The sequence below is a fragment of the Xyrauchen texanus genome, chromosome 13, assembly GCF_025860055.1.
Source record: "Xyrauchen texanus isolate HMW12.3.18 chromosome 13, RBS_HiC_50CHRs, whole genome shotgun sequence".
In the NCBI taxonomy this organism is placed as follows: Eukaryota; Metazoa; Chordata; class Actinopteri; order Cypriniformes; family Catostomidae; genus Xyrauchen; species Xyrauchen texanus.
This window is the reverse complement of record NC_068288.1, coordinates 26,135,040-26,159,541: the sequence shown is the minus strand read 5'-3', so window position 1 is coordinate 26,159,541 and position 24,502 is coordinate 26,135,040. Positions and strand designations below refer to the sequence as shown.

The window sequence follows — 24,502 nt, the reverse complement described above, 5'->3', positions numbered from 1 at the left end:
GAAGAAATGTTCCAACCTGGTCTCATAGAATCATGTTACTACAGCTACGTTTTTGCGAATGACTTTTACGTGCCTCAGTCGACGTATCGCTACAGTTTTCTGGTAAAATAAACACTAGAGGCGCAACAACAAGTATTATTCATCTTCAATCAAATCATGAGAAAAAAGGCAGATTAACACTTCATAAAAACTTACTTTTCGCTCTGTTCCCCACACAATATTATCTTATGACACCAAAACACTTTTATTAAAACACAGATCAAAGATGACACATTTTAATGTTACATTACATAGCCAACTATGTTTACAAACTTACTCTACTGCGACTTGGTTGCACAGTGGCACAACTGATATAGTGTTGGTCTTTGAACACGGAAGCCCTGGGTTCGGGACCAGCAAATCACGAGTCGATGCATGAGATAAAAGGGTCTTTCAAGTGCCACGAAATGGTGTGGTTGCTTCACCTATTATGGGTTCTTTTCTCAGTAAAGTTTAGGTGTAGGTTTCATGGTAAGAATGTCTGTTTTGTTCAACTCACATTTGATTTCATGACACTATCGGTTAACGGACAGTTTTATTTAAAACTAGAAAAATAAGGTTTAATAGAAAAGATTTAATGCTCTATCATATCACATGCTTTCTAAGACATTATTGTTTAGGTTTATGTTTAAGGTAGGTAGGTTTTTCTTAGTTAGGGAATGGTGCTATGTGTAACAGAATGAACAGAGTTGAAAATCATATGGAAATCTTGAGGTTTTCAGTTGAAGCAGGGTTATTTTTCCAGATAAGCTACTCTGTAGTCCATGCAGTGAGGAAGATTAATATGAAGCAGTAAATAATACGATTTTACATATCAGTGCAATGGCCCAAACTCCACCAACTTCAGTCATTGCTCATTTCTATTACTGCCTCAAACGAGCAGTCCTGAGCTCAAGTGACAATTCTGCTGGTGCACGCAGACTCTCTCAGTGACACCTAGATTGATGCTTCGCTGATTCAAATGCAAAACCATAAATTCCATTCTATTATTATTAATTCCCATCCAGCAGTGCACCAAGTGGCCGTGTTGATGACATGATCGATCGGTGGGATGATTCATCCACCTCCCTGTAGCATCGTTCATCTTCGCATATCAGTTGTAACCAAGGAGTGGGGGGGCAGTTCATGTGTGTGTGTGTGTGCGATACTGTAAACTGTTTGCACTGAGTAAAGTTTCCATAGACTGGTGGGAGGACACTCAAGCTCTAGCACAATCAGTTTAATAATCACCAAATGCTCCCTCCCCTCTCAGTGCAGCTGTATATATTTGGGGAATTTTTGCTGCCTTTAGCATTGCTTTCACAGTAGGAGATGAGAAGGGAGTAGAGAGAAAAGGAAGCAAGAGCCTGCAGGCATTGGGAACAAAGCAGACGCAGTGAGAAAATCTGTCACAACGCCACCAAACCGGCTAAAATGAAGTTTGTCATTCTGTTTTTATTGCTTGCCTTGTCCATGACAAGTGCAGTCCCTAATCCCAGGAAAGTGCCTACAGAGGCACACATTTTAACTACCCTGACACCAATCGAGGCTAAATCCCACTTTGCCATGTTAGATGATGTACGACTGTTGGCTAACGGACTGCTCCAGCTCGGACAGAGTCTCCGGGAGTTTGTGCACAAGACCAAGGGTCAGATTAATGACATCTTCCAGAAGCTCAACATCTTTGACCGCTCCTTCTACCAGCTCTCGGTAGTCACTAGTGAGATTAAAGAGGAAGAGGAGAAGTTGAAGAAGACAACCACATTTTTGAAGACCAACAACGAGGAGATCAGGAACTTGTCACTGGAGATAAACTCCAAAATCAACAACATTCTGCAGGAGCGAAGTCAGCTGCATAGCAAGGTTGGTGGACTGGAGGAGAAGCTTAAGGGCTTGTCTCAGAGCATGATGCCCCTAGAGCAACTTCAGGAGATCTCTGCCTTGAAGGTGAGTGAGTTCTTTCACAGAATGGATTCATCATTTTAGGCTAGTTTGTACCACCTTCTTCCAAAATCATGATATTGGAACATTTGAGCTATAAGTCAATTCAAGCTGCATCCAGTGATTTATGTACTGCAAATACTCTGTTGTAGGATGTGATTGAAACACAAGAAAAGACCATCATAGACCTGCTTAAATCTGTGAAAGAGCAACATGAACAGCTCAACTACCAGAAGATCAAAATTAAAAGCCTTGAGGATAAGGTAATCCATGCCTTGCTTCAAAATATTAACTTTCAAATTAGGGATGCAGTTTCATTAAAGTTCTAATTATCAGTATAACCATTTTGTCTTTGTATTGATTGTAAATTAATATTAATTTATTGCAGCTGAATGACGACACTTTTCAAGAGACAGCTGAAAAAACTTTGGATTTAAGTCCTGAGACACCTGACCCTTTTGGGTACTTGACCATAAACTCAACCAATGGAACTATGGACTCTGGTAAGAAGAGAAGGAAAGCAAATAGCAATGTCTAAATTGTTGCTTTAAAAATTCCAAAATCATCAGCTCTGTGTTTTCTTGCACAGACTTTCCAATGGATTGCAGTGATGTTTTCAAAAGAGGCCAGAGGAATAGTGGAGTTTACTCAATTAAACCCAATCAATCCGAACCTTTCAATGTGTACTGCGAGATAAGTTCTGGTAAGAAACAAATAATGTAAATCTACTTGATTTACCACTCTACCTAGTGATTTCACCTACAAAACAGTGATAGCTACAACAAAAAGGCACAAGTAACCCCAACTATTTGGTTTGGTTTATTGACTAGGAAGGGTGTCCCTATTTCACCAGAGCCATTCTTATTGAATAAAAGACTCCCTTTCAGAGATTAACAACACTCTTTATTTTGAAGATGGAGCAGCCACAGTCATCCAGAGGAGGGAGGATGGTTCTGTTGATTTTGACCAGTTGTGGGAAAGATATGAACATGGATTTGGCAAACTGGAAAGTAAGAACACCTCTTTATGTAATGTGTAATGTCTACTTAAAGACTTAAAAGTCTTTAATATCTATGGCATATTTCAAGTCTAAGTTTACACAGATCTTTAAAAGTGAATCAAAAACTTTGCTTCCATTTATCCATTTTGCTTCCATTTGTTTAGTTGCTTCCGAAAAAGTTCCATTTGTGACTTTGTGCTTCTGAAGTCTATAGCTGGAAATAATTATGAAAGGAAACTATTCTGTACACTTGAATTAGTGCCAACAAAAGCAGTCCGACGGCATTACAAACAGTTGCCAGAGGCTACAAATGCTTCAAACTATTATCTGATTTTGATTTCAGGTCTCTTGTCTGACTGGATTTCAGTCATTCTTCAAGGTCAATTAAAAACATGTAGGTTTGTTAACCAAACTGGAAATTTAATAGAAAAGTGTGCACATCCAACCGATGTTGGGTACAGGTGCTGATGTAATCAAACGTCTGCATGATGAAAACCTGATTGACAAACATTTTTGAATAAAATTCAAAAGATCTTATTCAAGGTGGACAGCATATTTAATCTTTCACTAATGAAAATGAACCTGTGAGGGTTAGATGTATACTTTACAATAGGTTTTAATATGTTATACCTTGGTGCCGATGGCTCAGCCAAGAAAACACTGAAAATAAGAAAAAAAATGGCAAATAAAAAATGTTTTGGTGACATAAAATTCTGGAAAACTTCTATTCTTTAAGGCCCAATTTTCATTAGCAACAAGTTAAATTTGGCATCTACACTGACTAATGTGTAGAGCATCAATAAGTGGAAATTTACGGTTGTTACGCAACCAGGACATGAATGTTGGAGGAGAAAAGTATTATTTTGTACTGTGTCATGACAAGAAAAGGTATCAAACATTAGCTATCAACTGATGAAATGTCATTGTGTAACAGACGAGTTCTGGCTTGGCTTGGAGAAGATCCATTCCATTGCTCATCAAGGAGAATACATTTTACACATCGAACTGCAAGACTTGAAAGATGAAAAGAGATTTAAAGATTACATGTTCACCCTGGAGGGCCCTGCATCTGATTACACCCTTCATCTTACACCTTTATCTGGAAATCTGCCTGATGCCATGGGCAACCACACAGGCATAAAGTTCTCAACCAAGGACAGAGACAACGATAATCTTGATGAGTCCAACTGCGCCCGCAACTACACAGGTATCAAATGGTCAAACTAAAAATTAAATGTGAAACTGTTTAGTCAAACAGTTTGGCTTGAACTCTCGAGGCACATAATGTGATTAAATGGCAGTCTAAAATATCCTAGTATCCATCATATATTTATTGTTTTCAGGTGGTTGGTGGTTTAATGCATGTGGGGACACCAACTTAAATGGGAGATATGCCTGGATAAGATCAAAAGCTCGGCCACAACGCAGGAAAGAGATCTACTGGAGGCCAGCCAAAGGAAGCTCCTATACCCCCAAATCCACAAAGATCACCATCAGGCCATCAGCACAGATTCAATAATCCTTGACCTTCTTCTCCATTGGGCAATTCCAGATCAATCAGAGGGGTCACAATGGAAGAAGACACTAGCCAACAAAGCTTTCCCCCTTCTTTATAGACAGTCCAAAACGGCTGATTTTCCACCACAGAATGATGCAACTGCAACAAGTCATTGACTTTAGTAGAGGGTAGAAAGCAAGTCAAAGGGGTATTGCAACATACATGTGTTAGTTCAGGATCATTATAGATCATTGGATTACAGCCTTGTACCTTGTTGAGGAAAAATAATTGGTTTTAAAAAAATCATGAAACTGAACATATTCAAATAGAAAGCTGAACAGACCTATGGAATATCTGGTGAATGATATTATTAAGAGTGTACTAGATTTAACAAGTTTGTAGACTATATATACACTATTATAGAACTAGATTTCATTCAGCTACAGAGATTCGCAATGTCTTGTTTAACTTTTAGTGTATTTTAACTTAAAGATTGTATTTAAGCAATGTTCAAAAATGTGCAACACTAGAAAAGCAATGGGTAACACTTTATAATAGACTAACTTTCAATAAGTCTTGAACCAACATAAAATTCTTAACAGCAGTAACAGTAGTTTATGTACATTACATACAAATGTGAAAATATGAATAAATATAAATAATTTCATTACAAGTTTCTTGATATTTAAATGCAAATGAACTAATGATCTGTTAAAATGCTGCACTCAATAAATATGTTAAGATTAAAAAAAGTTTTAAAAAATTTACTTTTGAAAAATATGTTTAAAATTGTGTAATCCAAGTTAAATCAGTAGCCTAATAAAACCTCCGCTATTGGACACATTAACTCACAAAATAAATAAATCATGGATGATTGCAAATAAGACATTTCTACTATGGAAAAATGTTTGCTTTTGCATGATGCCACAGCATAACATAAAAAAAAATGACTGAGGGCATCTTTAAGCAATATAAAATATTTTCTAATGATATTAATTGAAGTTATTATAAAGTGTTACCAAGAAATGTGCTATTATGGTGGTTAAAGCTTGATCTTCTGCATGTATATTTTTGTTACTGAGCCATATTGACTCCTGGTTATGCTTAAGACATACTCAGCTGTACTGTATATGTTTTGTTTACAAAATGTTCCTAAGTAATAGTCTGGTATATAATTTTTATAGCGAAACATTTAGACAGAAATAACAGCCAATTTTCTTGAAGTCTCCCATGAGTGTAATAAGTGACTAAAATAATTTATGGCAATGTTGTGTAATGAAACCAAATTTCAATAACAGAGAATAACTATTTCACTGCTTGAATTCGCAATTCTAAACTAAACCAGTTTCTAGACAGTTTTACAGTTTAAGACTACCCTCAAAAGCAGAGCATAACTGAAAGGTTTATTAAAAATAATTTAGATCATATTTGTTTAGCAGTAGGATGAAGCTTAATCTGCAAGGAAAACTATCTCTTCATAATTGAAATCTTGTTTGACCTCCCTGTACAACAGACCTGAAAAGTGTAACAAATATAGTATAAAAATGTTGCTGGCAGTAAACTATGTCAGAATAGGGGCATTCCCTAAATTGTCCAGTCAGCATCAACCAAATCAAGGCTGACTATGCAGAGCATGTGTCCACTGGAAGATAACAATGTTGGCAGAGAGAGAACAAACATGTCTTCTGAATGACAGGTTATGTCAAAATACAGTATACAGATGATAAGCATCTTTGTCTGGCTGACCTTGTCTAAAATAGAACCCTTAAAAAGGGGGGTCAAGTGTCTGTTCATACAGTGAGGATGAATGCTTGCAAAGAAAATGGTCTGGCTCTTTAGCAATAAATAAGTTAGACCTCTTTCAAATATTTAAAAAAACAAGGCCTGTGTTGGTGTGTACGATCTAGACAAGGGGTCATCAACATTTTTCAGACCAAGGAACCCTTGGTGAAGAGATATGAGCAGGGACCCATGTTACATATTGTATAAAACTGAGCGTAGCATTTTAAGACTGGCCAATAATAACAGGTACATAGTAAAATATTCATATATTTAAATACTTTGCTATAGAGGCAGACCAGTTTTAATTTTACTTAAACAATTTTAATGTGAGAGACAACAAAACATTTAGCTGAACTTCAACTTTGGTTGGTTAGTTAGCTTAAGTTAACTTATTGTATTATTGTATATCTTTTTTGCATATCTTTTTTTTTTTTTCCCATGTTCACCTAGACTTAGAACAGAGGTCATACCTGTATGTGGTGTTGGGCACATAGACGTCCCTTGCGGGGAACTCCAGGATCTCTTTTGTTGGCCGCACTCGGCTGTCTGGATAAGGCTTAACTTGGAGCAGCTCGGGGGTCAGGCAATAGTGAGGGTTCTCAGGGGCTGGAGAGATGTCGATCTTCAACTGGGCTAAGATCATAAAGAAAATTAGTTATTAATAAACCTTAAGCAAAGCAAAAAAAGGATAAATTACTTAATCCACAAGAAAGTCTGGACATAAATAATTACTACAGTCTTAAACTACTGCTAAATATGTCATAAGCTGTCTACCTGTGATGGGCCTCAGTCTACGCAGCACAGAGGATGGACGGCGCATGTCAGCTAAGAACTTGTAGAGGTCTTCATCGCTGAGCCGATCTCCCTCCTAATACAAAATAAACAAGTTAATTTCTCTTCAGATACTAAACTCAAAGGCTATGCAAAATAAGAAGATATCAAGCTGTTAAAAACAGGGAATGTGTTAGCTTTGGTGGTCTGCATTATGTAATGACAGGTAACTGGAGGACAGTCAACATTCTATGAATAAGATCAATATTTGAATCGATAGTGGTCTGCTTTTTAAAAAAATAACTGTGTGACCTGTTTGAAGAAGTTGGTGACTGTCAGGGTGGCAGGTCTGAAACTGGTCAGACTGCATGACTCATCTCCACTGGTGGTCCTCTCCAGAGAGCGGCGCCCCCCCATACTTGAGTTTCTCCGCTCTGACCACGAGCCTTTGCGCTCTACATCATGGTACAGAGACAGAAGTTATACACTTCAATGCTTTGATACTATTAGATCAGATGGTCTGCTATGGTATGAAGATATGCATGCAAATTTTAATATAAGGAAAACTTGTTCATCTGTGTCCATTTACAACTGCACTCATAGGAGTATAAATAACTCACCTGACAGCCCCATCTCAAGCTCTGTGTCTCTCTCCAGACTGCCTGCACTGTTCACTATATTCATGAGGTGTATGGCCGTCCAGGCAAAGGGCATCCGGTAGCGCCCCAGTCGCTGGCAGAATTGTTCTGACTGACTGCGCAACTTCTCAAGCTTCTCCTTATTCTATGAGAACCAGGATACAAGTATTAGAAAAAAATATATAACTCATGTTGTTTATAATAATACAGACAGAAAGTTGGACAAAGTGGTGACATTTTTTAAAAAAACTTTTTTTACAAGCTATAATAAATCTGAATGTCAAGTGTATTTACAGACTCCCATATCGGCAAGCCTGATTATTCAGACAATTTTTGGCCAACTGACAGAGCTCATAGCTGTGCCCGATTGGCCAATTAAAGGACTATACCAGGTTCAATACAAGTTAAGTTCAGTCATTAGTGGTATAATGTTGATTATTACAAAAAATTATTTAAACTTGTCCCCATTTGTCTTTTGAAAAGGAATTGTCGAGATTACAGTGAGACAATGGAAGTGAATGGGGCCAATATATTGGGAGTGTTTAAAAGGCAGAAATGTAAAGCTTATAATTTTATAAAAGCACTTACATTTATTTATTTTTTTCTGTTAAAACTTGTGTATTACTTGAGCTGTTAAGCTATAAAAAAAAAATGTGTTTTTGCAGGATTACAGCGTTTACTGCAAACTGTTGATATGGCAACGGATTGGATATAATTTTACACTGAAAAAGAGATTTTATCTCACCTAAATAATGTTAACACGCATATTGATTTCATCTTGTCCCTATACTTTTGAAACAGTGAGTATTTTAACGTTTATGGATTAGCCCTATTCTTTTATATTGAAAGTGCCTCAGTGTAACCCAGATTTTAGTTTTTAAAGTAGGGACAAGTTCAAATAATTTTTTGTGGTTATAAACATTATGTCATAAATGCTGTTGATTGAGTTTAACTTGTATTGAACCCAGAATATTCCTTTAACAGAAGTCATCATTCCACCTTGTGTCAGTTCCAGCCTTGTCAGTGTATATGACAGACAGACAGACAGCATATATACACATACAAAATATATATTGGTCATCTGTTGCCCAGCTCTCTAATATAGTATATATACACATACAAAATATATATCTGTCATCTGTCGCCCAGCTCTCTAATATAGTATATATACACATACAAAATATATATCTGTCATCTGTCGCCCAGCTCTCTAATAAAGGTAAAAACCATCTCGGTCAACCAAGATGGTTTTGAGTTGATAACAGGTCTTACTTTGGCAGCATCAGACTCTTTAAAGACCATGTAAGGCTCTGCACACTCTCCAATATCTCCTTGCTGTAGCACCTTCTCAAGCTGCAAGCAAACACAGTCCAGATGAGCATTAATTATGAACTGCTACAGCACACTTTCAGGAAACACTACTCAAAAAGCAACACTGTAATCAACCAATTAATAAACAATTAAAGCAATTGCAGTAATCATCAAACGTTCATCTACCAAAATAACATTGACATCGTCTTAAACAGGAGGTTATAAGAAGTTATAAGAAATATGTTAAATAGGGAAACCAGCCTTGATGACGAGGAAGACATCTTGGGAGGGGTAGGTGATGGAGAATACGGCGGAGCGGGCCAGGGTAGAAATAGCAGCTGACGGGATGTGTGGCCGCAGCATGGCTTTTATTTGCTCTGAGTTCAAGTCAAAGTAAAAGTTCTCTGATATCTGAGGATGAAGACAAGAAAATGAAAGGTATGATAGGTAATGTTGTATTTTGATAGAATGACAACAAAGTGCATCTATCTATCTATCTAATAGTGGAGAGGCATGTCTAGCAACCGAATAGGTGACTACTACCCTCTAGTGTTGAGATCGGTCAAGGCAATGTTATTTGACGAGGAGAGTAAAATGTAACTTTAACAACTCAAATATTTGCTTCTTTTGGCTTTGGAAATCAGTGGGATAACAGAATAAAAATACTATTTCAGCTAATTTTAAAATTACAACCATTAAAAAGAATCACTATAAAAACATTTTCTGATGCCTTCATGCATTATAGCTCTGTTGTCATTTTCAGTAACAACTATAGATACTACACCTATTTTAATTCAATAAAACATAATCCACCTGTAATATGGGCCACAGATAACGTGAGAAGTAATACTTGAAAACGTACATGCACTCAGACCTCACTTTAGGCTATAAAGAACATTTTCACTATAGAAGTAAACTACTATTTTGGGTTGATTTGGCGCTGTGCTAGATTTCTACACAACTTTTCAACCTCCCACAGCACACAAGCTTACCTTTTTCTTTTCCTTGATATCATACAAGGCCAAACTTGCAAATATTGGCTCAATTTCTATCTCAAACCTTAAAAAGGAGACAGAAGCAAGTCAGCAATATTGCAGCAATTACCATTTCATTTCAGTACACAAAAAAGTTTCCCCACTTACTTCAAGGACAAACACTTGACAAGAAGCCTCTGGCCAAAATGCTCTTTAGGAACATCAGGCACACAGTGGCGCTCAATTGGCTCTTCCTACATTTGGAAAATAATTAAGTGAAAAGATTACAGGCATCTTGAATAGTCTGGACTTGACTGAACCACAATACTCATTGCTCACAATTAGACATTTGGCGATATTCAATAATAAGGTATACCATAATATTTAACATGCACAATATTGTTATCGTGAGCACTTCAAAATACCGTGAAAATATCTGGATAATCTATTAACCAAATTATTTAGATTTTTCTGAGCGCACTGTGGCATTTCCATCAAACAATCAACATTCCAAACACTCTAAAATTCATGTTTATTTTTCAATTAAACTTTTCCCTCAAAATGTTACCATTGTTGTTACTTGTTCAGTTGCAATGAAAATAAACCATAATAAATTAGGTAAATACGAAATAGAAGCATTGGACTCATTCTGAAAGCCACCATGTCTCTCTGAATCATATATGGTTTGATCTGTGCAATGTTACATTTACAATTACATTTATGCATTTGGCAGATGCTTTTATCCAAAGCGACTTACAGTGCAATTATTACAGGGACAATCCCCCCCGGAGCAACCAGGAGTTAAGTGCCTTGCTCAAGGACACAATGGTGGTGGCCGTGTGGTTAGAACCTGTGACCTTCTGATTAACAGCCCTGTGCTTTAACCACTATGCCACCACCACACATGTTACTTTCTTTTAATTTAAAAAGTACAAAACAAGTAACTAAATCTTGTAATTAAGAGCAACAATTAAGGTTATTTATCTTTCAACCTGTTTTGCAATTCAACACAATACCGTGATAATACCGTATACCGCGATAAATGCTTCAGCAATTATCGTGATATGAAAATTTGTTACCCTCACATCCCAACTCACAATTAAGTATTAGCTATTGAAAAATGTATAAAATACATAAACTGATAAAAGGAAAAGTCATACTCTACCTCATCCAGAGCAGGATGCAGTGCAAAGAGTTCTCGATGGCGGTTTGACTTGCGAAGGTCCTCATTGTGTCGATCGATCTCCTCGTTGGGTACTCGATCCAGAAGGTGAGGCAGCAGAGCATCAGGCTGAGAGTTCTTCAAGTCAAATATACTACAGGCCCAGCTGCCACGTGGAGTGTCATCTATTGACATGGACCTTCGCTTTAGATCATCCTGCGGAACGTAATACAGTCCTCAGTTATATTCAGAAAGAAACTCTGAGGCATACAGAGGGATTGTGCAATAATTCTACTAGGCTTAGCATAAAATCCTAAGATTTACCTGATCGTCCTGATAGTTGCTGTGATCTGGCAACTCATCAGACTCAAAAACCTGCTTTGGTAAACCTCTCTGCCTCTCCTTCTGCTTATCCAAAGTATTGGGGTTAAATGCAGTGCCCAACTTATGGTACCTGTGCATACAAAATACTTCAATTATGGCCTACATGCCCTGTAGTTAAAAGCCCCAGTCAAAATGAATGTGTAAAAGTAGCAAGTGAGTTAAATTGGATTTCTGTAGACAGAAATGTCACCCGCAGAACACTGCGGTATGCAAAACTGAATTTCACAAAGTTTTACATATTCTCTGCCCTTTTCGTGTTCATTTATTAAATATTTTGGGTAATTTGATTATGCTTTCAGCTACCAGTTAATGTGTAGTTCTCGTTGCATGCCCCCCACACACACACACACACACACACACACACACACACACACACACCCACAATCAATAAGTGAACAGCTACAGTATTTTATATCTAACTGAATCTCCTAGTTATAATAAAACCTGAAATGCATAAAGTAAAAGGTTAAAAAGCAAATTAGGAACTTGACCACTTAGAAAAATGTAAAGCCTTAAATAGATTCTGAATGAAAAGAGCAAACAGAGATAAGGAGGAAATGTTCCTTGAAGCATGTTAAACTTTTTGAATGTCATACTTGCGGTTAAAAACGGCCCAGTCCTCAGTGTAAGATCGTATGCAGTCTCTGACGTGCAAGTCACTGTCACTATAAAATAATTAAAGAGGAGGAACAAGTTAAATATCCTAAATCGGTATGCCTGCATACCAAAAGAATGTATGACAAGAAAGTAATGATAGCTGTGGGGAGTTGCATAGATATTTAGACCAGAAGAAAAACAATCGTGAAAAATTCATAACCAACTATAAGAACAAAGGCAAAAACAAAAAACTTTCAGACACAAAATCCCAAATGCAGTGGACAGCAAGTTGCTTTACAACTTTCACTTCAAATCTTGTTTAGCAAACAATTACTATCCCTCTACATGTGAGAAGATAAGGTCTAGTGTAGTAATCTAAATAAATTGTCCTTGAGAGGAAAATATCAATTACATAAAGCTAAGGATAAATGCACCGATTTGTATTTTTTATGATTTCAACTAAGAAACAGAAAGGGCAGTCAATGAAAACAACCAATGCTTGCAATTACTCCATTATGTTAATTAATACCTTTTGTTGTAACCATTGTTTTTATTTAAGAAGAATCAAGTCTTAAAAACCAATCCATACTGAACACACACTTACCCCTCCTCGGGTACAGCCTGGCCAAGGGTTCGGCACTCTCTTGGAGTGTAAATCACTTCAATGTCATCTGGAGGAAACTCAATCAGATCTCTCAAAGGTCCTGACTCAATAATGGGTGGATGTGTGATCAAATACTCTTCAAAATCTACCGGCTCTACTGCCTCTGTCAAGGGAATCTGTAGGGAGATATCCAAGAGAGAATGTGAAAAAGGTTGCATAACCAGCAAGAAAATTCTTCCCAAGAAAGCGTCACCTGAAGGGATAGTGGCACATATTGAATTTTGCATATTGCTTGTTTGTAACTATTATTTACATTTCACTCAGATATAATAGAGAAAAAGTATATTCTCTTTACACTGTAGTACTTACAGAGTTGCTAGTTGCATGTCCACCCACACTGAGGTTTTTGAGAAGCTGAGGGGAACCTCCATACTGACCAGCAATCTGCTTCCTGACCTCAGCTGCTACAGTCCTGGAGAATAGCAAGAGAGTCAAGCATGAGTGTACTGATGTCTGTGTGAGACTCTACTCGCTTTACTTTTCTGAGCGTGCATTTCCATTGCAGTTTAGTGCCACCTCAACGTGGGTGGGATTATATGCTTATCATTATAGTTGCGCCACCTATACTTACATGACATCATCATAAACACGACACAAACTGACCAAAACAATAACACGACCGCTAGCTGTCATCTACTAGCTCATTGTGCTGCATAAAGCAGTTGTTGCATGGTGATTTTACACGAGTGTAACAGTTAAATTGGCCTGGTTGTTTTAGAAGCAAGCTTCCAGTATCTGGTCAACTAAATAAAGTGAAGCTTTCAAGCAGAGTATAGAGTTAACGTAACAAAATGTACCATCATCCATTGTGAATCAACACCAGTCCATGGCACTCTCCCTCCCATTGCTCACCGGTTTAGATAGCGTCCATTTTGTCGAACCACTTCCACATTTCCTTGATGGTTCTGAAGTCACTTTTAAGATTTTTTTACCTTTCCCTACACTGTTGGTAGGTCCAGTGGTAGCCGTGCGCGATCAACAGCTGATACACTTCCTGAGAGACACGTTATCGTTTCGTGCATCGCTAACGAGTGGACCGTCTGCACCTCGTTTATTGACCACGGCATGGTTTTGCTCACAGCCATTTCTTTTTTCACAATTCGAAGTCGCGTGAACAAATTATACTGTTATCGCTGTTGCTAACTTTAAATCTAGCGGGTTGATATCGCATGTCAGAAATCCAGTGATGCTGGTAGTGACGATTCTCCCTGAACAATCATTGATCTGCAGGATTTTTACGTCACATTTAGAATCGGCTCGGCTCCCTTGGAACCGCGACCGAGGTGGTACTAAAAAAAGTATCAGGTACCAGGTACTATCCACAGTGGAAAACCCCCAAAAAGCGAGCAGAGTCAAGTTGAGTCGAGTTGTACTGTGCAGTGGAAAAGCCACATTTATGTGTCTGAGAGCACAGACAGTGTAATGGATAGGCAGCCCAGACAAGTATTCATGGCCTGCCAGTTATCTCACATTAAGCAAAGCACAAAAGAAAGGATATGTTCAGAATGGAATACCAGCATACTGCCTAGTACTTATGTCCATTAACATTTGTCATTCAACATCAAGATTTTAGGTAAAAATTTACATCATTTAACCTATGTAATTTATAAGAGAGTATATATTTAAGAAGTTGTGACTGGTCACCCTTGTAATCACCTTTAAGCTTTTCTGCATTTTTTAATGGAGGGTCAAGTTGAGCGTATTGTGGCATACAGTATCCTACAATGTGCGCTCTGCTGTATAATATTTTGGCAAATTTAGTTAGTCTTCCAGGTATTCTATGCATACAGAAAATGTGTGTGTGTGTCTATATATATATATATATATATATATATATATATATATATACACACACTCTGGCAGGCAAACATTTTAAATAATGTACAGATTTTGAATGCCACTTTGGTTAAAGTACCAATTTCCTTCTGAAACAGCTAAATCTGTACATTATTCCAAACTTTTGGTCACCTGTATATATATATATATATATATATATATATATATATATATATCCATCTGGCACCAACAAACATTCCATTGTCCAAATCACTGAGATAAACGTTGTCCCCCATTCTGATGGTTGATGTGAACATTAACTGAAGCTCCTGACCCATATCTGCATGATTTTATGCACTGCACTGCTGCCACATGTTAGGCTGATTAGATAATCACATGGATGTTTGTTGGTGCAAGACAGGTTGTTTGAGTATGTAACTGCTGATCTCCTGGGATTTGCATGCACAACAGTCTCTAGAATTTACTCTGAATGGTGTCAAAAACTAAAAACATCCAAAAATGCCTTGTTGATGAGAGAGGTCAACAGAGAATGGCCAGACTGGTTTGAACTGACAATGTCTATGTTAACTCAGATAACTGCTCTGTACAATTGTGATAAGAAGAATAGCATCTCAGAATCAGGGGTTAAATTGGGATATCGGAGGTGGGGGAACCCTAAAATCGTGTGATGTCGATCCCCTGTGTGATGTCTAAATATGTATAATGTTTTGATGATTTGTCTATCATTATCAAATATGTAATTATTTAACTTAATTGTAAAAATACAGAATTACATGGAAATTTTGGTTTAGTAGTATGATACCACATGTATTTTATAAATTTTATAAAAATCAGATGACAGCTGGGACAAGTTACCTTCTTGCCCTAGGTTGGGAATCATCTTATAAAACTGGCTTAAATTAAACCAATAAGCCACAACATAAAAACCACCTGCCTAATATTGTGTAACTCCCCTTCAAGCTGCCAAAACAGCACAAACCACATCTCAGAATAGCATTCTGAGATGCTATTCCTCTCGCCACAATTGTACAGAGCAGTTATCTGAATTACCGTAGACTTTGTCAGTTGGGACCAGTCTGACCATTCTCTGTTGACCTCTCTCATCAACAAAGCAATTCCATCCACAGAACTACCCCTCACTGGATGTTTTTTTGTTGCACCATTCAGAGTAAATTCTAGAGACTGTTGTGTGTGAAAATCCCAGGTGATCAGCAGTTACAGAAATACTCAAAACAGCCCATCTGGCACCAACAATCATGCCACGGACAAAATCACTGAGATCACATTTTTGCATTCTGATTGTTGATGTGAACATTAACTGAAGCTCCTGACCCATATCTGATGATTTTATGCACTGCACTGCTGCCACATGAATGCAGGCGGTTGTGTAAATGATGCGGAGCCCATACTTAAAAACGGGGCATAAGTGTGTGTGTATATATATATATATATATATATATATATATATATATATATATATATATATATATATATATATATCACACACACACACACACACACACTCACCTAAAGGATTATTAGGAACACCTGTTCAATTTCTCATTAATGCAATTATCTAATCAACCAATCACATGGCAGTTGCTTCAATGCATTTAGGGGTGTGGTCCTGGTCAAGACAATCTCCTGAACTCCAAACTGAATGTCAGAATGGATAAGAAAGGTGATTTAAGCAATTTTGAGCATGGCATGGTTGTTGGTGCTAGAAGGGCCGGTCTGAGTATTTCACAATCTGCTCAGTTACTGGGATTTTCACGCACAACCATGTCTAGGGTTTACAAAGAATGGTGTGAAAAGGGAAAAACATCCAGTATGCGGCAGTCCTGTGGGTGAAAATGCCTTGTTGATGCTAGAGGTCAGAGGAGAATGGGCCGGCTGATTCAAGCTGATAGAAGAGCAACTTTGCCTGAAATAAACACTCGTTACAACCGAGGTATGCAGCAAAGCATTTGTGAAGCCACAACACGCACAACCTTGAGGCGGATGGGTTACAACAGCAGAAGACCCCACCGGGTACCACTCATCTCCACTACAAATAGGAAAAAGAGGCTACAATTTGCAAGAGCTCACCAAAATTGGACAGTTGAAGACTGGAAAAATGTTGCCTGGTCTGATGAGTCTCGATTTCTGTTGAGACATTCAGATGGTAGAGTCAGAATTTGGCGTAAACAGAATGAGAACATGGATCCATCATGCCTTGTTACCACTGTGCAGGCTGGTGGTGGTGGTGTAATGGTGTGGGGGATGTTTTCTTGGCACACTTTAGGCCCCTTAGTGCCAATTGGGCATTGTTTAAATGCCATGGCCTACCTGAGCATTGTTTCTGACCATGTCCATCCCTTTATGGCCACCATGTACCCATCCTCTGATGGCTACTTCCAGCAGGATAATGCACCATGTCACAAAGCTCGAATCATTTCAAATTGGTTTCTTGAACATGACAATGAGTTCACTGTACTAAAATGGCCCCCACAGTCACCAGATCTCAACCCAATAGAGCATCTTTGGGATGTGGTGGAACGGGAGCTTCGTGCCCTGGATGTGCATCCCACAAATCTCCATCAACTGCAAGATGCTATCCTATCAATATGGGCCAACATTTCTAAAGAATGCTTTCAGCACCTTGTTGAATCAATGTCACGTAGAATTAAGGCAGTTCTGAAGGCGAAAGGGGGTCAAACACAGTATTAGTAAGGTGTTCCTAGTAATCCTTTAGGTGAGTGTATATAGCTAATGAATAGCAAATGCTCTAAACAGAGAGGACTTGTGAAGAAAAAGACATTACGTCTAGGTTGTAAAACCTTGTGAACGTGTTTTGAGAGGACCATCCGGATGCAAAACATATGTCTTGTCTTCTTACACACCATTCATCCATGCCCAAGAGGAGGCATGCCTATAGTTGAGTGTGCTTTAACACCAATTGGGCAAGTCTAGTCTTTGCTTCAAGATGGACATTCCTTTTGTGCATCCTCCATAGCATATAAAGAGCTGATCAGACAGTCTGAACCGGCAAGTATGCTCAACATATGTATGTAGCGCCCACAAAGGGCATAACAAATGCAATGATTGTTCCTCATCTGAATTAAATGGAGGAGGGAAGAAGGCCTGAAAGTGAACCACCTGCGCTTTGAAGGGTGTGGTCAGGACCTTGGGTACATAGTCTTTCCTGGGTTTGACAGTGGCTCCAGACATGAATTGTTGGCTGATAATGCATGTAGGTCTCAACCTATTTTTCTGAGGCCAGAGCCAGCAGTAGTGCAGTCTAAATAGAGAGCATACGCAAATCAACAGAGTCAATAGGCTCGAAGGGGGCCCTGCGAGAGCTTTTAGGACTAAAGTTAAGTCCCAAGTCGGTACTGTAGCCTGCCGAGGTGGGTTTAATCGTCTTGCTCCTTTAAGTAACTTTATGACTCAATCATACTTGCCTACAGAGGTGCCAGTTTCATGTGCGTGATACGCAGATATAGTTGACACATACACTTTGAGCGTTGACTGGGTGAGTCCTGCGTCTAATCGCTTTTGAAGAAATATAAAAATTTCATATATGGGGCAGTTTACTGGGTCCTTGCTGTGTGAGAGACACCAATCAGTGAAAACCTTCGATTTTAGTGCGTAGAGGCGTCTAGTGGACGGTCCTCTGGTTTGTAAAATGGTTTTCATGACTGAACATGTCAGTTCTGGTGCGTGTAGTGCGCACCATTCAGGGGCGACACATGCAGGTTCCACAGCTGGGGATGCCAGATTGTTCCTTGCGCCGAAGAGAGGAGATCCCTCCATGGTGAGCTGTACAGCATCTCCATAATTTCCGGAAAACATAGCTGGTTGGCCATTTCGGTGAAACTAATAGAACTGTTTCCTTGTCCTCTGAGATTTTGTATATGGCAGAGTGGATCAGGCATACCGGAGGAAAAGAATATTTGTTTTTCACCAGCCATTTGTGTGCCATTGCATCCCTTCCCAGCGGGGCTTGGGACTTCGAATATCAGAGGGTAATGCCCACTGTACCCTCTGATATTCGAAGTCTCCACTGAGGCAAATAGATTGATTTCTGCTTTGCCGAATATTTCCCAAATCTTCAGTACAGTTTGAGGATTCTATTCTATTGAGGAGTCTTCATTTGCCCGGTATCACCCCTTAAAGTGACAGTAGACTCGCACCGTAATTCAGGCAGCCTGGGACATGTCACTCCCAGGGAGAGATGATGCTAGCTTCATAGGAGGGGGTGACTTGTCATTCTCAACAGTGGTGGTGAATGAATTCCGCCTTGGCTGTTTATATATACCACAACTGTCATGTTGACAGAGCAAACCAGGACATGACAGCTCACTTGAAAAGCCTTTAAGCCTAGAATTACAGCGCTGATGTGCCACGCCCTCCTCGCACCTGTCCAGGTGCCAAAAGTTGGGCGTCCATTGCACACTGCCCCCCCCAACATGTGTTGGAAGCATTAGTGGTCACCACTTTCTGCCTGACAACTTGGGACTTCGAGTACCAGAGGGGACAGTGGGTATTCTCCACTGAGGCAAATAGATTGATTTCTGCTTTGCCAGATATTTCCAAAATCCTCAATATAGTTTGAGGGTGAAATCTCCTGAATTCCGCCTTGGCGGTTTATATATGCCACAACTGTCATGTTGTCTGAGCGAACCAGGACATGACAGTTTGATATTTCTGCCTGAAAAGCCTTTAAGGCTAGAAATACAGCCGATGGCTTTAGGCACTACGTGACACTTGGCCCATTGCGACACCTCGCTGGTAAAATGCAGGTGGAGATGTCAGTGGTGCTGAACAGCGGCTGGATATAGTGATGCTCATGCATCATTGGCGCTAAGCACGTCGCAGCACACGCCACTTCAGCCAGCACTGAAGAGGTCTCATGTGCAAGAGACCTAATGGAATGATGGATGCCGCCGCCACAAATCCCAATGCTTTCTGAGACAAGTTTCAGTGGAAATGTTCTCCCCAGTTTGAACAGAGCTGGACACTGTAAAATGGCTGAAGCAGTAAAACTGTGCTGGCATAACAAAAGCCTCTGTTTGCGGCAGTAACAGCCAATTGTCGCTCAGCAAACTTATTCATAAAGCCGCCAAAAGGCCGGCTTGAGACATTAGAGCATCCAAAAGAGTGGCTATTTCCTTATCACTCATTTCTGCCCTGGAGTACCGCCATTGTGTGCAGTGCTGATACAGCTTGTTCTGCTGCTGAGTAAGCTTTTCCTGCCAATGAGGACATTTGCCGACACGGTTTGGAAGGATGTACATGTTACTCGCTGGGCAGAGGTTTGCCCCTACTGCCTCCTCCACAGAGGGTAACTGGACATAACCGTTCTCTTTCCCATTATCCACATATAAAGAGGATGGCGTCACTGTGCGAGCACGCCATTTAAGATCGTGTGCCAGAACTTGAATAGTTCGTTATGAATTTGGGGAAGAATTCTGCAGGATGCTGCCGTTTGACGCCGTCCGAACTGCTGGAACCATTCATCAAGGCGAGACTGTTCAGGGGAATACCAGTCAGGGTGAAGCTCTTTGACTGCCCTTGTAAGGACACGGAGCATCTCCCTGTCCGTGGCGCGTGCACGTTCCTCGCCCTTGCTGGCGGCATCTTCATCCACTGACCATTTGCCTTATGCGGCGAGAGACATGACATCGTCATCATCCCCAGCATCAGATCCACCAAATGAGACGAGGCTACAAGCTCCTTTCAGAGGGCCGGAGCTCATCTTGCACATAGCATATGGGGATATACGTGCTTCGTGGAGATTGAGGGGCTCGTGGGGCCTCAAGTTCATCCTGCTCGACCTCGCGGCCCTGCCATGCCCCCTCGTGTGAACCGAGAAGAAGCGGGTGGGAGGGCGCAAGAGGCTGAATTGTCCCTCAGAACAAGGTCGATTCATGAGCGAAGCAACTTGAGATTCAAGTCCTCACAGTGAGGACAGTCTGTCTCCATGAGAGCTGACTCTGTGTGGGTGCGACCTAGACAGAAAATGCAGCTCTCATGCTTGTCTGACAGTGGGATGTGTCTCTCGCACAAGGAACACTTACGGAACGACATCTTGAAAAAGACCCGAACACATAAGTGGCTCTTCTAGATATATAAATAGAAATATAGATTTATATAACTTATATTTATACCACACAAGTACAATTTTACTTTAAAAGGATACTCTACACCTGCCGACGTGCTGCAGAGAATCAGGATGCTGAGGTCCGCTCACAGCAGCGAGGTGGAGTGATGTTCGCCAGAGCACTGCAGGGGAGCGGAGAGTCTTCTCGCTGCCGTGAGGATTCTGTCCGCTGACTGCTGTGTATCGAAGGCGAAGGTAGAGGGCTTCGAGACAAGAGGTAATCGCTGTCTTGAAGGAAGAAATTCTGAGGAAATGGTGTCTGTGCACCTGTTTTATAGTGGTCAGTTTGCGCAGAAACGAGTGGTCAGTTTCGCGCCAAAACAGGCGGGGCTCAAACACCATAGCCAATATAAGAATATTGCCGTTATTGTAGAAAGGTTTCAAATAGGTTGTGCATGAAGGCACTCCCATATGCGTTAGTAAACGCAATTTCAAGTGGACTGAAGTCGTAAGGGAAATAATACTTTTGAACATGTACACTTGCTAAATAGAAACGGAATGTATCAAGGGGATCAAACAAAGCCCCATTGGAGAATAAAATAAATGGGATGGATTGACAAACAAGCATTTTTTTCTTACTTTTTGGAATCGAAGGTGACGGAACGCCGTTCTGGACTGTAACGGACCAATTTAACCTATGCTCAGAATGCTATTCTGAGATGCAGGTTGGCGCTGTTTAGAGGTCGACTAATTAACCGATTTTTTGCATTTTTTAACATAATCGGCCAATATCCAAGTATATCAAGCCGATTATTAGGAAGGCACATCTGTGGGCAGCCTAGTGTTGTTGTGGAACACGTGTTCGACGCACGCTGCCCCTAGAGTCATTTTCCAGCAGAGTGAGCAGACCTCATCCAGTGCCTAAGGAAGGAGCTAAGTTCCTTGGAGAAAACAGTAAGGATTACACTTGTTTATATTTAATTAAAAACTTTTGATATGTTACTGCCAACTTCAAGAAAATGCGACAAACGCTACTTTGGATATTGATAGCGTAGTTGAAGTTGCATTATGACAGCAGAAGGGTTGCTATCATGTCACAATAAGTAAGCAAGAATTTTGCAATTACAGACAGTGAATCTGAGACTTTTATTTGTTCTGTTTTTGTGTCTTATATTTGAGAGGGTTGTCACTCAATGCAGAGAAATATGTAATAAAAAAGATACCAACGCACTATAGGCTATTGAAGGACTGGCTTTGGTAAGCTCGGAGGTTATCAGTTCTGCTGTCGGTACTGGAGAAATTAAGAAAATACATTTATTATTGCTGTAAAGAGAAAGTTATTTTATCTCGCCAGCCATTTCGATGTATAATAATATGAAACCATTTGTCTGTGATGCAATTTAGCTATTCGCAGTCAGAGAGAGAGAGAGAGAGAGAGAGAGAGAGAGAGAGAGAGAGAGAGAGAGAGCGAGAGAGATCTCTCACGCGGTGCCTCAGCAAGCACAACACGAGCCCTGCTTAATGAGTGACAGAACTAAACATTCAAACATAGCCTGTTTACACTTTAGATCTGTGATATTAGTCTGATTTTATTTTAGATTTCGCCTTCCAAAGATTATAAAATGAATATTTATACATAAGCCGCATTCTGTCTAGCACAACTTCCTTCCATTCACAGCGGTGCACTGACATTTCTCCCTAAAACTCAAACTTAACGTCAGAATCAGCACGATCGGTGATTGTTGTAAAATGCAGTCTAGCTACTGTTGCTTAATTGCGGGACGCGTTTAATAATAAAAAAAGAGCGCAAGAGATACCGTTCCTAAGGCGGCACGTGCTCCGAAACGCACCGCAACGAGACAAGCTACTTTGGGTTTCAGGTGCGCGTCTAAACGATCAACTATACACAAAAATATGTCAAAACGACCGGCTTGGAGATTCACTTAAACACAGTTTATGTCTTAAATGGACGTAGTTATGGAAATAGGGTGCATCAGGAGCCTATTAGACTTGGTCTTAAAGGGGAAGCAGTCTAATAAACATGCTGACGATTGAGCCATTACTGTGAATCAAACAACAAAAGGCAAAGAGAAAATTACTTACAGCTCTTGAATGAATAACTTCTGCATTAATAAGCATTAATCTATCTATGATAAACTATGCAGTGTTATTTTACAATTGATTACTTTATTAGATTTCTTTTTAGACCACACCTGAACAGTAATTTTAGTAGACCTTCCTGAAATTAAATCACTGTGCCTATATAACGTTTATCTTTGTGTAATTGTCATATATATATATATATACACCGTTAAGAATACCGTTAAAGTACCGGATCAATAAGCAGTATCAGTAAGAGTAGTAATACCATTAAAACCTTAAGGATACCCATCCCTAGTTATGCCTGTGCTTCTCTTGGATGCTCTTAATATTGGATTGTAGTCTGGATTGCCCCTTAATTAAAGCTGCATTTGGATCTCAACCTTCGTGTCTCGGAGCAGTTCGTAACACCTGCTTTGTTTAATATATTTGTTATACATTATTCATACAATATGTTTTTTCATTATACATTTTTAATTTAAGTGTACAAGTGCAGATTGGTCAAGTGTTCAATAAATGCATTTGTTGAGAAATTTTGTCTATCTTAAGTAATTATTTGTGTTACATTTTATCTTCCAAATAAAAGGTTCAAATAAGAGGTTAAAAACCAGCACATATCGGCCAAAATAAATCGGCAGCATTAATCGGCCGGCCTGGATTTCAAAAGATCGGCATCGGCCTGAAAAAACCCATATCGGTCGACCTCTAGCGCTGTTTTGGCGGAACAAGAGGGATCTGCACTATATAATAACTGTTTTATTTATCTTTTGTACTGCACTTTATTTGACATGACAACACTGTTTTGTTTAGGACTGTGCTATGAGGATCAGTATTTTAGAATCACTTAATTTGAAGTTCATAAAAAAATTTAATGAAAAAACATAAATTTGGCAAAAAACTTTTTTTTAATAAGACAGAATTTGGATAAAAAATAAAAAACATTTCATAAGGTGTTAGGACTTGCACTTAGTCTATGTCTAGCAGGAATAGTCAAATAAGTTGACAAAAACAAACTCGAGAACCCTGTTGTGCAGTCAGGCTAGGAAAGCTCACCAAAACATTAATTTACAGCATTATCAGAATGTGCTGATTTGGACAACACAAAGGGGCAACATGGACGTTCGGTGAAAAATGCTGTGGAAAAAACTAAAATCAGAATACTCCTCTAATCATTGTAGGATTATGTATATTGAAACAACAACACACCCATAGTGCCCTTGCTGATTCTGGAGAAACCTTTATTTATGCTGGACATTCCTGAAGAGCTAGCAGACGATTAGACTACAGACGTGTTGTTTGCCAAGGCACTAGTAACCACCACGACTTTCAATGCATTCTTCACATCTCCTCTGAAAATGTCTCTCACTGATGTTCAGTTAAGTAAACAGAGCTGTGAGAAACAATTTCTGTGACTTACAAGAACTTTCAAATATGATATGAAAAAAAGGAGGGGGAAATTTTAGTTGCATATTCAATACAGCTTTCAGTTGTGCTTTGACTGTGAAAACAGAAATTAACTTTATGCACAACCCTTTGAAATTGACTTGTATGTGGCACTCTGTATCAAGTCCTGTGTTATCAGCTCTACTGTCTTGAACCTCTATGCATAAAACAAAACAGCTTGCTATTTCCTTGAGCACATCTCAATCAGCACATTTTTCTATTTGGTTTTGTACCAAATAGCGAGAGAATCATTGCAGCAGGTGCCACTAAATCTCTAATTTACTGATGTAATCATCCTGTTAAACATTACTGACAAAACAACAGGGCAAAGGCATTC

The 24,502-nt window shown here is 39.3% G+C and overlaps 2 protein-coding genes across 9 annotated transcripts in view; one reads left to right on the top strand and one right to left on the bottom strand.

Annotated features, from left to right (window-relative positions):
- dock7 (dedicator of cytokinesis 7) overlaps positions 1 to 24,502 on the bottom strand; it is an 83,145-nt gene that overhangs the window by 57,539 nt on the left and 1,104 nt on the right. For all 8 annotated transcript variants that reach the window (XM_052140268.1, XM_052140269.1, XM_052140270.1 and 5 more), the window contains exons 2-14: positions 13,050 to 13,152; positions 12,681 to 12,856; positions 12,076 to 12,144; positions 11,420 to 11,549; positions 11,099 to 11,311; positions 10,102 to 10,187; positions 9,952 to 10,018; positions 9,221 to 9,370; positions 8,921 to 9,001; positions 7,631 to 7,793; positions 7,323 to 7,465; positions 7,014 to 7,107; positions 6,710 to 6,872 (exon numbers count right to left, since the gene is read on the bottom strand). In XM_052140268.1, coding sequence (XP_051996228.1) covers positions 6,710 to 6,872; positions 7,014 to 7,107; positions 7,323 to 7,465; positions 7,631 to 7,793; positions 8,921 to 9,001; positions 9,221 to 9,370; positions 9,952 to 10,018; positions 10,102 to 10,187; positions 11,099 to 11,311; positions 11,420 to 11,549; positions 12,076 to 12,144; positions 12,681 to 12,856; positions 13,050 to 13,152 — 1,638 coding nt within the window. The remainder of the gene's footprint in view (positions 1 to 6,709; positions 6,873 to 7,013; positions 7,108 to 7,322; positions 7,466 to 7,630; positions 7,794 to 8,920; positions 9,002 to 9,220; positions 9,371 to 9,951; positions 10,019 to 10,101; positions 10,188 to 11,098; positions 11,312 to 11,419; positions 11,550 to 12,075; positions 12,145 to 12,680; positions 12,857 to 13,049; positions 13,153 to 24,502) is intronic.
- On the top strand, positions 1,324 to 6,199 carry angptl3 (angiopoietin-like 3). Its single transcript, XM_052140280.1, has 7 exons — positions 1,324 to 1,965; positions 2,112 to 2,222; positions 2,348 to 2,462; positions 2,549 to 2,662; positions 2,874 to 2,969; positions 3,894 to 4,166; positions 4,303 to 6,199. The coding sequence occupies exons 1-7, from the start codon at positions 1,453 to 1,455 to the stop codon at positions 4,476 to 4,478; spliced, it is 1,398 nt and encodes a 465-aa protein (XP_051996240.1). The 5' UTR covers positions 1,324 to 1,452; the 3' UTR covers positions 4,479 to 6,199.